Source organism: Xiphophorus hellerii, chromosome 18, assembly GCF_003331165.1.
Source record: "Xiphophorus hellerii strain 12219 chromosome 18, Xiphophorus_hellerii-4.1, whole genome shotgun sequence".
In the NCBI taxonomy this organism is placed as follows: Eukaryota; Metazoa; Chordata; class Actinopteri; order Cyprinodontiformes; family Poeciliidae; genus Xiphophorus; species Xiphophorus hellerii.
Genome location: NC_045689.1, coordinates 28,645,322 through 28,659,086, shown reverse-complemented (window position 1 = coordinate 28,659,086; position 13,765 = coordinate 28,645,322). Strand labels below are relative to the sequence as shown.

The window sequence follows — 13,765 nt, the reverse complement described above, 5'->3', positions numbered from 1 at the left end:
ACGCTCGGCCAACGCACTCTGCTGCAGACGTTAAAGCAGATGAAGAAAATTTCAAAGAGTGCATACTGTAAAAAAAAAAACACAAAAAAAAAACGATTCAAGCATTATCTTTCCGTTTCCGCTCAGCGCAGATTTGAAGTGGAAACGTATCGTGTTATTTTGGTGGTGCTGGCAAGGAGTTGGATTTTCACTCGAGCCAGTGAATGAGAGAGAGCAAAGGAGCCTCGAATTCCCACGACTCACATCCGCTTGTTCCTACATTTTACGACACATGCACTTGTTTATGGAGCGTGTTTTTTTGCTTTGTGTTGTTTTTTCTCTGCCAGCGAGAGCCCTGCGAGCAGTTGTTTTAGACTTTTTGGTCACGGAGCTCAGCTGAAGGCACCAGGCGGCCGAGAACGAACAAGCCGACTTCCTCTGCGCGAGCGCGACCTCTGTCTGGCCGGTGTCAAGAGTTCAACATCTTCAGGGGAAAAAGGGGGCAGAGCGACGTGAGGTTAGTTTCCGAGATACTGCCGGTCTGTTTGAGGAAGTGCTGATGAGGCATCACATCACGTCGTTGTGGGTGGGGGAGATATTTCAAAACACAGCACTTGTCACCTAGATATCGCCGTACATGTGGCTAAAGAAAATTTCAAAACATAAAAACGCAAACCGTGTATACCCAGTTATTAAAAATCACAAACATTTACAGCCTCTAATGGTGTAAGAGTAAAACGAAGCGCCTCTTTGAGGACGACAGAAACTATATATGAAAAGCAAAACATAACAACACATGTCATCTCTTCACCCATAAAACTATAATAGGAAAGGTAATGTTCAAACACACGAAGAAAAACCACAGGTTTAAAAACAGGGACTGCTTCCCCATTAGTAAAGAAATAGGTGTATTTGTCATGGGGGTGGTGAGGCCGATATTTTTGGGCTAAGGTTTACAAAATCTTAGCTGGGTTCAGTCCTGAGGTAAGCACCAGTCTTTTTGTTGTGTTTTTTTTTTTCCTTTCTTTTTTAACATGCGCCACAAATCAAAAAGAAGACAAGAACAGAACGTCACAAGATAAAGCATGCTCGATATGATCATATGCTACTGGAAGAGACGCCCTTAAATTATTTTTACATTTGAAAAAAAAAAAAAAAAAAAACATTCACAAAAGTGAGGCACTTTTTTTTTTTTTTTACTTTAAGGCTTTCAGAATAACTACTTCTGTCACAGTGTATTTATGGCTTTAGTCTTCACATTCACCTCCAGAGGTTGGCGTTGGCACTATAGTGGTCAATTTTATTTATTTTTTTCTCCCTAATCTAAATCAAGAACTAGCTATAAATAGAAAGAAAAAAAAAAAAAAGGCCGACATATTCTTTGGTGGAAAAAATTGCAGACAAAGAAAAAAGAAAAGTGCCTTCAAAACACAACTTTTTTTTTTTTTTAAGTGCTCTTTGTGTTTTCAAGTTGGAAGAATTCCTCGGTAAGGAAATAAGTTTTTATCTCAAAACTTTGGCTTGAGCGGGGCTGGCTGGGGGGGGGGGGGGGGGGGGGGGGGGGGAGGAGGCAGAGAGGCAAGAGGAGACACTTGGGGCTCGGATGTAACGTTTTACAGTGGATCAGAGGAGTGAGATGGCAGGCGTGAAATGGGACATCATGCCGGCGAGCAAGTGCGAATTGTCCAGGAGAAAGTGGGATTTCACAGGGATTTACTGGAGGACAGCAGCTGGGGGAGAGCTTGTTCACCCCACCGGCTTGTTCAGGGAAGAGTCACAACAGGCTGCTTTCTTCTGATCCTGTTGCTGACAGATTAGCAGCCTGCTGTGTGCGAAGGGGAATATCGTCCCTCTAAGTTGGTAGAGTGCTTATAAGGCAAGGGGCCACAGCAATGCCGAAAAATGAGAGGGATGAGAAGCCATCGGCCAGCATGAGAGTTAGAGGTGCAGGGGGGGGGGGAAATGATTCTATAAAGAGTCACAATTCCTAGTCCTGGAAATTCTGGATTAAATCAAAATGCTCAAAAATTGATTTTAAAATGCGTTTTAAATTTAAATTTAATAGAATAATTCTCTGATCTTTTTTTTTTTTTATTTCAGAAAAACCACGCAGCTAAGCTAACCTAATGCTGGTAATTTATGTTGCAGAATTTTAGTGTGAATGTAAACTGATTAGATTTGATGCAGTATGGAATATTAAAGAATTGCTTTAAATAAATCTGTTTCTCTTATCATGCAAATCATTTAAATACAATTTCCGGAGCGTTTGAGTGGAGAAAACTGGTTTCCGTTTTTAAAAAAAACACTTCTGAATTGAATCGTGACCATGAAAAAATTGGAATCGAAAGATTTGCATCGCTAATGAGAACACTCATGAAATTATTAGACTGAGTAAAAAATAGCACAGAGTCCCATTATTAAAACCAAATAGTCTTCCTTACAGAAGAAACAAATTAATATAGTGAGGGAGGGAGAGGTTTAGTGTTACTCAGTGCTCCATCATGCAGCCCCTGGAATCTAAGGAAGCGTCCACAACAAGGCCTCTGACCACTGTTGACCATCACTCAATTATTAAAATAGAAACAAAGTCTGTCAGTCAATGACAGACTCCTTCGTCACCAATTCAGCCCCGGCGTACGCCTCTCTGCCTCTCTGCCTCTCTGTTTCTACAAAAGCACAAACCAACACCCGCGAGTCGGCGTGAACAGGGATTAGTGTGTCATCAGCTGGGTATGTGCAATCATGTCCCACTCATGAGATCACAGGGCTCTGCTCAGTGCATCTCCAAAACAGCTGAAAGCTAAGGAACATTTGTCACACTGCAGAGGAAGCTTTAGCTCAAGAGTGGTTGAAAGCCGGGTGTAAAGCCGATTAAGCCACCGCTGCTGTCACATAAGGGATGAGCATTTATCCACACAGAGCCCCGCCCCTCGCTTGGGAGTGGGGAAAAAAAGGCATAGAGAAATGCATTACGTTTCAGCTATTTCACATAAAAGGGGGAGACAAGCAAAGAATCAAGACACACAAAGTATCCCGTACCCCAAGATTGTACAAAAAAAGAAAATAATAATAATAATAAAAAATCCAGGTGAGTTGCTTTTTTCTTGATGTTGTTTAGACCTTAAAAGTCCTGAATATTGAAAAAAAAAAAGTCCTGAATATTGTTCCTTTTGTGCTTTTTTCTTTTTCTTTTCATACATGAATAGTACACAGGTTTAGGGTCAGATTGCAAAGTATCTCTGCAACATGTTTTCTTTGGATTTCATCATATACAAAAATAAATAAATTTCCTTTTGGTTTTGACTTAGTCACTATGGCTCAATGGTTGGAATTAAGAAAAAAAACATGTTTGTTTGCATAGACTGTACATAAATACTGAAGTTCTTTCATCGAGTGTCCCTTGGTCACAGAAAGTAGAGCTCCTTTATGAAGGAGGATTTAAAAAGATACATTAGATGCATAGAAAGGCACTTACAGTCTAAACAGTTCGGTGTGCATGAGCAAGACCCAGTTCCACTCGGGCCTGAGTCTGAGGTGCAGAGGAAGATATGGAGTTGAGGTGAATGGCTTTCAAATACTGCAAACTGTGAGTGCGCGCAGACCTGTCTGTGATTGCCACCTTCACATATCAAATGTCTTAGCTGGGCGAGTAGCGGTCGATGGTTCGGCTGTCAGAGATTGGCTGGGGAGGAGGAGGAAGTGGTTGGCCCATGATGTCCATCTTTTCATGGGTGAGGCCCAGATGCTCCGACGCAAGCTTGGTGAGCGGGTAGAGGCACTCGATGGCCTTTGCGTCTGCCACCAGTTGCTGCTGCGCTTGAATGAGAAGCTCGTTGGCCTTCTCCTGCTTCAGCCCCAGGTGCTCCGCTGCGTACTTGCTCAGGGGGTATATGCCCTCTGCAAAGTCCAGCTTTAGCTTCCCGTCTGCCGTCAGGCCGCCTCCGGTCCCCCCACCGCTGTGCATCTTCATGTGGCTGATGAGGTTGCGCTGCTGGGCAAACTTCCCCCCGCACACCTGACATTCGTAGGGCTTTTCCCCAGAGTGGATGCGCATGTGCTCAGTGAGGCGGTACTGGCGAGTGAAGCGCATCCCACATGAATCGCAGGCGAAAGGCTTGAGGCCCAGGTGGCTGCGCATGTGGCGCGTCATGGTGCCGCGCTGTGTGAATTTCTTGCCGCAGATGCTGCAGGGGTAAGGCCGCGTCAGCCAGTGCGTCTTCTCGTGTTGGCGCAACGTGGCCGGATCTTTGTAAGACTTATCGCAGTTGGAACAGCGGTAAGGTCTGATCATCTCCCCGATGGTTCCCGAATTCAGGCCCTGGTCAGATTTGGTCTCCAGATGCGACATGCTGTTTGGAGTATTGCCGCTGTTGAGGTTTCCGTAGCCGTTTGTGTTGCCGCCAATGCCTTTGGTGCCGCTGTTGTTGTTGTTGTTCCCCATCTCCCCAACAGAGCTGTACAGCTCCTCCTCTGTATGTGTCTCCACATGTGCGTTGAGCTGCTCTGAGCTCGGGAAGCCTTTATCGCAGGGGATGCAGACGTACAAATTGTCCCCGAAGCTTTCAGGCTCGTACGGCATGTGGAATCTCCCGATGGGGCCGGTAGGGGACGGACGGCCCTCGCTGCTGCCCGTCTCCTCCGTGCCAGAGCCACTCTTGTCGTCCACACCTTCGCTCTCCTCCCCTGGCTTGTGATGATTGTGATGCTGGTCCCCGTTCTCAGCCCCTTCCTCTTCATCCTCATCCTCGTCTTCATCTTCCCCAGCGTACGGCAGGGGCTCGTGTTTCACCCAGCGGTAGATGTTTCCCATTTCTCTTCCTGCTTCTCCACCTTCTGTCGGGGTGTCAGGGCTGACGGGGCATGGGTAGCGGTCTGTCCCTTGGGAAGCTGAGCGATGTAGATGAGGCAGGTGGGGGGCTAAGGGCTGATTTAGGTGGGGAAAAGGTGGAGGGGTGAGGGAACCTGCCTGGTCGACAGACTCCATCTTTTCGGACATAAAAGCTCTCCCATTTGCCCCCTGAATGGGACTAGTGGCTCCACTTAGAGTTCCATCCCGCTCCTCATTGCTGTGACTGTTTGCCATATGGGTTTGAGAGGGTGTGTGCTGAGACTGGGAGGTGGGGCTTTTTTTGGAAAGATCGAGGCCGAAGCTGGGGGAGCAGTTCCTCTCGGCGTGGCCTGGGCGTCCCAGCTGAGCAGGCAGAGATGGGAACACCTGAGAGGTCTGGTTGGACGTGGGGGCATACAGCTCGCCGCTATGGATGGTTATTCGATGGGGGACCAGCTCATCCAGCGAGGGCGCCCTGGGTGTGTTAAGAATCCCCCCTGGAGGACAGGACTGAATCACAGGAGTAGAAACCCTATACCTGCCTCCACCTCCTAAGCCCATGCTGCTGGGCACCATTTTTGGGTAAGGTAGAAATGCGGGACCGGGACGGGGAGGGTACTTCCCAATTCTCCTCAGCTTCTTTTTGCACAAGGCCACCAAGTCGAGCAGCTGCAGATAGCTGGCCGCTGCCAAGACGGCACCTAGATTGGGTTCAGTGGGGGACGTGGGGTCTCCCTCACTGAGGCGCCCGGTGTAGATGTAGTCCAGGATCACCCTGAAGACGGCTGGACTCACCATCTCGTGGTCAAGGTTGATGAGATTGTCGTGGACCACCAGGGACTTCAAGTAGTGGCTGCTGGCGGCCAGAATGTTCTTGTGAGCTCTGAAGAGCGCATTCTGCACCACAATGATGACATCACACAGAAAGCCTTTGGTGCGCTGGCTGTTGAGCTGCAGGAGGAGATCCCTAGCATGACTTGGAACTTCCATGGCATCCAGCATAGTCTTCAGTCCACCACCTGCAAGAGCAAAAATCTGTAAATTTTCATGCAGAAGTTGTCGTTCTGAAGTCAGCAAAAAGTGATATACACAACAACATGAATGAATCAAAAGAAAATGTTTTAAAAAAGTAAATACTTTTGCATATTGGATTAATGAGAGTTTGATTCATAGCACATGAATGCATTTTGAATTAAAGTTATTGTTACAATTACAGATGTGCGGAGAAATGAGTGCACAGAGCATGCTGCTTTTCAGCTGGACAGGTTGGAAGGTAAAAAATCTGATGTTTTTTCCGATCAGCGAACACAACATACGTAAACACTTGCAGATTGTTGTATCAACAACACTTTGAAGTGAAAGCTGCTACTGTTAGCCTTCTCCAGTATCAGTGAGGTGCACACACAGATGTATGAAGCTAAATGGATCAGTGGATGCTTTTTTCTGACAACTGCACACTATTTGGTCTTAGAATCTAGTGAAATGCCCTGCAGTATTATCATTCTTAATTTATTTTCTACGTTTGTTTGCATGAATCCACGTGCCTCAATATCCTGTCACATTCACCTGAATTTTTCCACCGTGGAACAATAAAGGATAGTTCTATTTTAAGCTAGTCTATTTTAATTCTTTGGAGTTCATTCAGGTCTCAAAAGAGCAAGGTTAATAGCAGTTCACAGTAAGGCTGTAAAAAATAGAACGAAGTTGTTATTTTTTATCTTTTTTGGGTTTTCAAAATCTATCTTTCGGGGAACATGTTGAGCTTAGACATGCTGGCAGCTCTTTTCAAAATCTCAGAGTTAAGTTTGGTGACGCTAACCCTGCTAATGGCTAACATAAAATGCTAAAGAAAGCTTAGAATATACACTCTACAGTTTATCATTATCCTTCCACAGACTGCTGTCTCTTCTTCTAATTTAAATAATGACTTTTTCTAACTTAGAGCACACACAGCTCTGGGTCAAATGAAGAGCCCGCTGCACTGAACCCCACTGAAAGCCTCCTGGTTATTCCACCAAATATTGATTTCTGAACTCTTCCTGAGTTAAAACGTTAGTGTTGTTGTTTCGAAATGAATATGAACTTGTTTTCTTTGCATTTTTTGAGGTCTGAAAACACTGTATTTTCTTTGTTGTTTTGGCCATTTCTCATTTCCTACAAATAAATACAAATTTTTTGCTTGGAATTTCGGAGACATGTTGTCAGTAGTTCATAGGATAAAAGAACAATGTTCATTCTACTCAAACATATCAATATTAAAAGTAAAAATCAAAGAAACTGATCATTTCAAGTGGTCTCTTAATTTTTTTCAGTGCGGCATATGTTTTTAACCTTGTTTTTTTTTTAGATGTATATATATATGTATATTTATTTATTTTTCTCTTATTACATTTCTTGAAGAGAAATCCAAATTGGCCAAAACCGGAACCAGCAGCTTTGCAAAAGCTGAGAAGTAGGCCACAAAATTCCAATTTTTAATAACAGCCTCTTTTTAATTTTGCATTTTATGATTTAGGTTGAAACCTCATCTGACTCCACCTGACGGGAATGAAAGGGAAGTGTGTGGGAAGCGTCCACGAGGGCCCGTCAGCAACAGTGAACTTTTGCTGAAGGTGAGCACTGGGAATGGTTTTCTCATTAGCAGAAACTCAAGTCTGCGCACTGACCTCCTACTCGGCGAGCAAAACGAGAGAGAAAGAGCTTGAGTTACCCAAACCTCAGATATACATCTATTCTGTAAATTGCCAGCTTCCTGCTAAAGGTACTCCAGAGGAGCGAGCGCGGAGCTTTCCACAAAGCGAGAGACGAATGCTTCACAAGTGTGATGAACAGCAGGTATAAACCGGCGGGGAGGAAGGACGCGTTCCAAAAAAAGAGAGAGCTCCAGCTCGCTCTTTCCCCTCAGTCATATAAGGACCACAGAGCGCACGAGGTGTAAATCAGCGTTAGACGGTTCGATACTTTGCACTGAGGCGGACTCCGGGAATCACACGCGTACACACACACCCCAACGCACGCACGCACTTAAACATCAACACTGATTGTTCCATCGGGCCTAAAATAAACGACGAGGTCCGAATGCATGAAAAGCGCCGTATTGTTCAAGCGGTGGCATCCGAGGACAGTTTACTTCTGAGATTAAACGTCTCCAGCCGTCCCCCAGGGGCCTTGGTGTCACTGATGGGGAAACAAGCAACTAAATAAATATCATGTCATCCGTCTGATCGCAGTCTTCCTGAGACCAGCTCATTCACTTCTTGTTTATTTCCCCCGCGGTGCGAGCAACGAGGAAGTATGAACTTTTAGAAAACCTTGACGAGTGAACGCATAAGAGGAGGAACTCGTGAAGAAGAAAAAAATCTCACGCTGATTTTTTTATCCTTTTTTTTTTGAAAGTGCAGATTCTTGAAACACGTGGGGAATTCTTAGCACTGTTTCTGATGATTTTTTTTTTTTTTTTTTTTTGCAAGTGCATGTTCACCATGGCAAACGACAAAACGGAAAGTCAGTCACAGTGAGGAGTGGCAATTGTAACGATAATTTCAAAATGCAAACTCCAGCATGGGTTTTCGTTGTTGCTTTGTTTTTGTCTATAAACAGCCTGATCATGACAATAAACACCAAGAGATGACGAAGAAAGAAGGCCTCAGATGGATCAGGCTCTGTGAGGTCACTGTCACTGCATATGTTCACACCTCTGACCACTTTTTTTTTCTCCGTCTTGCTTCTGTGGCCTGCTGCCTTTCTAACTCACAGCGTCCGTCGGGACGTGCTGGGTGTAGAAGTGAACCAGATGAAAGCACTGGCTCAACTTTGCGGACTTGCTGAAATTGTCTCTCTCCGCTCCACTCAGCTCATTATCGCTTGGTGTGGAACTCTGATACCATCAGCGTGCCTTCTCAAGCAGCAGGCCGGCGCATCAAGCAACGGCTGCGTCGGAAGCAGAAAAAAAAAAAGAAGAAGAAGAAGAAGAAAAAAACAGTCTCCCTTCTTGCACTGACTTATATTTGTGAGGACACATATTAAAGAAAGCTCAACCTCAACAGCATTGCACCTAAGTTATGTTGTGCGTGCAACACATTATTCTGGGTTATGTGTTGTGGTGACAACAAGCATGATAGCTGCGGTCTAACCATGAAGATACCAAATTTTGCTTTGTTTTGTTTTGTTTTTTGGGGGTTTTTTTTAAATTATCTTTAACTGCTTAAAAAGCCCACGTCTTTAAAATATATATATATTTCAATGTGACCTTCATGCAAAAAAAATTTAGAAAAAAGGCATAGCCACAGTTTTAATCACAGCATGCAAGAAGAAATCTATAGAACTGTGAAGTGGTGTATGAAGATGATATTCTGCCATTTGCATTGCATTGACGTTCCGCTTTTGTAATTTTGTGGGTATGGAGAGAAGCACAAAAAAATAAATAAAAAAATAGACTCCTATCCCTGACATCTGTTCAAAACATTGACATTTCCTTTGAATTTAGCCAAGCTCATTTAACTCTGCTCACTTAGTACTTGTTTTATTTTTATTTTCTGCAGCACACAAGCAAATGTTCTAAGATTTTAACATCAGCTGCAGCCGTCTGAGTGTAAGTATAAGCACTAAAAAAAAAAAAAAAAAAAGTTCTTGTTAAGAGTTTGGTCAGCAGAGATCAGAATCAGTTTCCTGCTTTTAATGTCAACGCCTATATATATATATATATATATATTTATTTATTTATTTATAAAACTCCTCACAGATGTTTGAGATGCTGTTTAAAAGGGACACGTTAATTTCTACGGGAATAAACGCGGTGACAAACGAGAAAGCTAAAACCATCACGTTAATTTATAACCTGCAATTTCCTTCCAGTCAAACCCAGAGCGGAGCCAGTGTCTGAAGAACTGTCGATTTGTTCATTTGCTCGTTCAATTCCCCCATTTCGAGTTTGATTTCCAATTCACTGGAATCCAGTTTTGATGTGTGTTTTTTTTTTTTGCGAATTCGTCGAGAAAGGGAGTGACACCCTCCCCCTCCCCCCCGTCTGAGAGCCGGAGCAGGCGCACTCAGCACAGACAGAGAGAGAGAGGGCTCCGGGCTCCGGGCTCCGGGGGTCGCAGGGAGGCACAGCGCTCCTCTCAGCCTCCGTCCGTAATCTGTTTTACTCCGCTTCGTTTATTGCGCAGTAAACCGAATCACGAGTGAACCCGGCATTTCTGATGCGAGCCCATCCCCACCTCTTCCCATCCAGCTCACAAATGAAATGTCAGAAAGTGTAGATTCGCCAGAAAAAAAAAAAAAAAAACAAAAAAAAGAAGAAGAAAAAAACGTGTCAACTGATTATGCAGTGAGAATGTTGCTGAAAGCAGCTACAGACGTGTCATCAACGCCAAAGAAGTCACTTCAAATCTCGCTTTGGCCAAAGGAAACCCGATTATTGTTTTCTCTGCGAGGGCGATACGCAGCGCGCGGACGTCGTTGCCCGCTGTATGAAATCAACAGCATGACTAATGTTGCGTTAAAAACTAAAACGAGGAGACAAAAAAGTGATGGAGGGGGAAGAAATGGTTTGAAAACGATGCAGGACGGGATGTTAGAAATGCAGATTTAAAGACGTTACCGGTCGTTTTAGGTGACAGCGTTCATTCTTAGGCACGTAAAAATAAAATAATAAAATAATCCGCATTATATTACGAATGTAATATTCTCCGTTAATACATTTTTTTTTTTTAAATCCGACTATCTTTAGATCGTCTAATGTGTGATAAAGAGAGCAACCACTGTGTTGTTGATCAACTTCGACTTGGACAAAAACGCAGCAGAATGTACACTGACTTTAACTAGAAAAAATAATAATAATAATAATGATAATAAAAAATAATAATAATAAAAGAAAACTCAGATAAAGAAAATAGGATAAAGCTCCGTTGCTCTGCTGCCGGTTCTGAACCGGACTGCAGAAATGTCATACTTCCTCCCACCGCGTCTTTCTGCCTGAGCGGCTCGGCTCTTACCTGCATGCCCGATGTCTTCTGCCATCCGATCTAAGTCTCCCTTAATGATCATCTCAGCAGTATCTGGGAGTCATATCTGACGTTTCAGTGTTCAACTGCCAGCCTCCAAAAACCCATGCCAGTTTTCCGAGCGCTTCTGCCAGCTCTCTCTCTCTTCCTCTCTCTATCTCTCTCTCTGTCTCGCTCTCCCTCTCTCTCTTCTTTTTTTATGATTATTAATTGATATGAATTTCTTCTCGCTCCTTGGGTCCGTCCTCCCTCCCACCTACGTTTTTTTTTTGTCCTCCCACTGTCTCTCACTGCCCCGCCTCTCTTTCTTATTCTTTAAGGAAAAAAAAAAACATATATATCTATATATTCATATATGCTTGCCCCAGCATCATCCCCCCCTTCCCCTCTTCTCTTTCTCTCTTTTCTTTCTTTCTTTTTGTTCTGTCTCTCTTAATTTCCTTAGCTATTTTTGAGTCTGCCCAATAACGCGGACCGAGATGATAATGGAGCCTCTGTGCGCCTTAAGTGTTTTAGCGCCCCGTGTGATGTCAGTCTATAATAAAACTAAAAGGTAACATCGAGGGCAGGAACTTCAAGTGACCCCGACGTGAACTCCTCAACACATCGTCTTAAAGGGACAGGCAGCCGTCGTGTAGCTCCGACGGTAGACTTCGGAGATGTTGGGGAAATAATTTGCGGGGGGAAAAAAATACATAAATAAATAAATACTATCAAGGACTACATCGTATTTATTTATTTATTTATTTATTTATTTATTTCGATTTAGTCCCAAGATGCAATTTCAACTAATTAATTTGACTTTTATTTTATCCTGAGAAGTTGGTTCATTTGTCTTCTGCTTTACTCCATTTGCTAAAAGGGGGAAGGGAAAGGTCGTCCACTTTTTTCACAAATATGCAAGAAAATCCCCTCAAATTAAGCTTTAAACGTTCAATTTCTAGACAATAGAGCCAGTAGGAGGTTTGACTGGACACCTGCTGTGCAACATTAAGTCCTCTAATCGTCAGCTGAGACGGATCCAGCCGATGCGTTGTTTACGCAAAAGGCCTTCTGGGCGAATAACTGTAAACATGATAAATACACCAAATTGAAAGTTTGTCTTTCCTTTTCATTGAGGACGTGTCAATACCATATTTGAACCTTGTTTGCCTTATTTATTCTCAAGTTTCTTTTGAATTGCTAAATGTTGTCGACACCACTTTTCGGCAAATATTACAGCTTAATTTTTATTTTATTTTTATTATTATTATTATTATTATTATTATTATTATTATTATTATTATTATTCAAGATAAACGGACGAGTCAAATCCACATGCATGGTCCGCGTCCGCTTTATTCAAAAAGATTGAAAAGGAAGCCTTAGAAGAAACCCTTGGATGAACTCATCCCTGCGGTCTGGATGCCATCCCTGCCCCCCTCTCTCTTACCTCGGACTCATGTCTGGTGCTCCCGCCGCGCGTCTTCGCTCCTTTTCGGCATCCGCCCCCCAACCACCACCTCCAGCCGCCGCTGCTGTAATCTCCGCTGTTCCCCACTGGAGTCCCGCGAAAAGCCCAGAGAGAGGAAGGAAGGAATGTCTCCCCAGGACTCTCTCCCTCTCTGCGTCTCCCAGTCTCAGTTCCCCTCTCTCCGCAAGTCGAGATTTTCTCACGCGTTAACAGGACTATCTGACACTTCGGTGCTGTATGTTTTTTTGGGGTCCGATCGGACCAAACACGCGGCCCCGGCCGAGAGTCTGCGCGCACAGCGACACCTAACGGCGGAGCGGCGTATGGAGCCGATTATCCGGGGCCAGGCCAGCACGGGGAGGTTCTGAGTTTTGTTTTCCCGGAAGATAACAGGAAATGCACAATAGGTTCAGTGACATTTTACTAACCATAGATAAAAGTTTAAATATTACCTTTTCAGATCCACAGTGAGATGTAAAGTGATGGACTTTAGATACTGTATCTGTATTGTGACATGGCAAACTTATTGTTGTTATTATTTAAATGCATGATGTATTTTCTCTGTTCCAAACATGGTTGATCTTACGAATACTGGCTTTAATGATGAAAGCTCCAACAGGACGATGATGTTGGCACATTAAAATCGTCTGTAGTTAAAATTAGTTTTCTGTAACGACCCCGACCTCAACCCTATTAAACATGGAATAAGCTGAAAAAAGCTGAGTCAAAAATCCAGAAACTTGTCAACAGCTGCAAGAAGTGCGTAGTGGAGATCAGACTTGCTTTAGGCCAATGTGTGTGTGCATTTACCTGAGCCTCTGTGTACAAAATGAACTTTAAATTTAAATGTTTGCACCCAGGTCTGTTAAAGGTGGTGTATTTGTGTATTTACACATATAGTGTAAATATTATATAAATAGCGTGCCATTTTATAGCACAGTCAAGAAGCTATGTTACCTATAGTTATAAAAGTGCTGTATGAATCAAACAGAACTTAGAAGGAATCTGAGTTCAAAATTTGACGCTTTGAAATTGGGCCTCTGTCTCTTTAAGAGGCTCCCACTCTCTCCGACTCACCGCCTTGAGCGTCACAGTATTGCTTTTCATTCTGCCGTTCACAACCGTTCATACAGTGTTGGAGTCAGAAGCAGTCCGTATGATGAGCTCAGCACAGGTGCGGTTCTACCAGGTGCTTGTCAATTGCTGCTGCCACTAGTCTGGAGGAGCTGAGTGGGGAGAAGGCAGCTTGGAAATAGACAGCGCTTTATGAGACCAAGTGTTCAGGTTCCCCCAAACGGCCGCCGGGGGAGATTCAAGGATTCATCAAGCATGTTTGAAAGAGTCAAAGCGACGCTCCAGGAAAGGTTTTGATGAGAGAATAACATTACAACAAGATGAAAAGCTCAAAAACATCAGTTTTACACAATAATACCCCCAAATATGGAACGATCATATTTGCTGTAGCATCGGTCCACATCTTTAGAAAAACGTACAGTTCAA

General features: G+C 43.7%; 1 protein-coding gene across 2 annotated transcripts; it reads right to left on the bottom strand.

Moving 5' to 3' along the window:
• Positions 1–293: 293 nt before the first annotated feature.
• hic1 (hypermethylated in cancer 1) lies at positions 294–12,965 on the bottom strand. Of its 2 annotated transcripts, none has more exons than XM_032545041.1 (2): positions 12,245–12,965; positions 294–5,826 (listed from the first exon to the last, which is right to left on the bottom strand). In XM_032545041.1, exon 2 carries the CDS (start codon positions 5,807–5,809, stop codon positions 3,617–3,619), a length of 2,193 nt encoding a protein of 730 aa, XP_032400932.1. In that variant the 5' UTR covers positions 5,810–5,826; positions 12,245–12,965; the 3' UTR covers positions 294–3,616. The 2 variants fall into 2 exon arrangements, with proteins under 2 accessions (XP_032400932.1, XP_032400931.1); XM_032545040.1 differs by lacking the exon at positions 12,245–12,965 and adding an exon at positions 10,804–11,151.
• Positions 12,966–13,765: the final 800 nt, after the last annotated feature.

What these genes read in the sequence shown, in the direction of transcription:
- hic1 (XM_032545040.1), bottom strand. Translation starts at nt 10,855, where the DNA reads ATGATCATTAAGGGAGACTTAGATCGGATGGCAGAAGACATCGGGCAT. An exon ending in AGAAGACATCGGGCATGCAG is followed by an intron (nt 5,827 to 10,803) that starts GTAAGAGCCGAG and finishes TTGCTCTTGCAG; the next exon opens with GTGGTGGACTGAAGACTATG.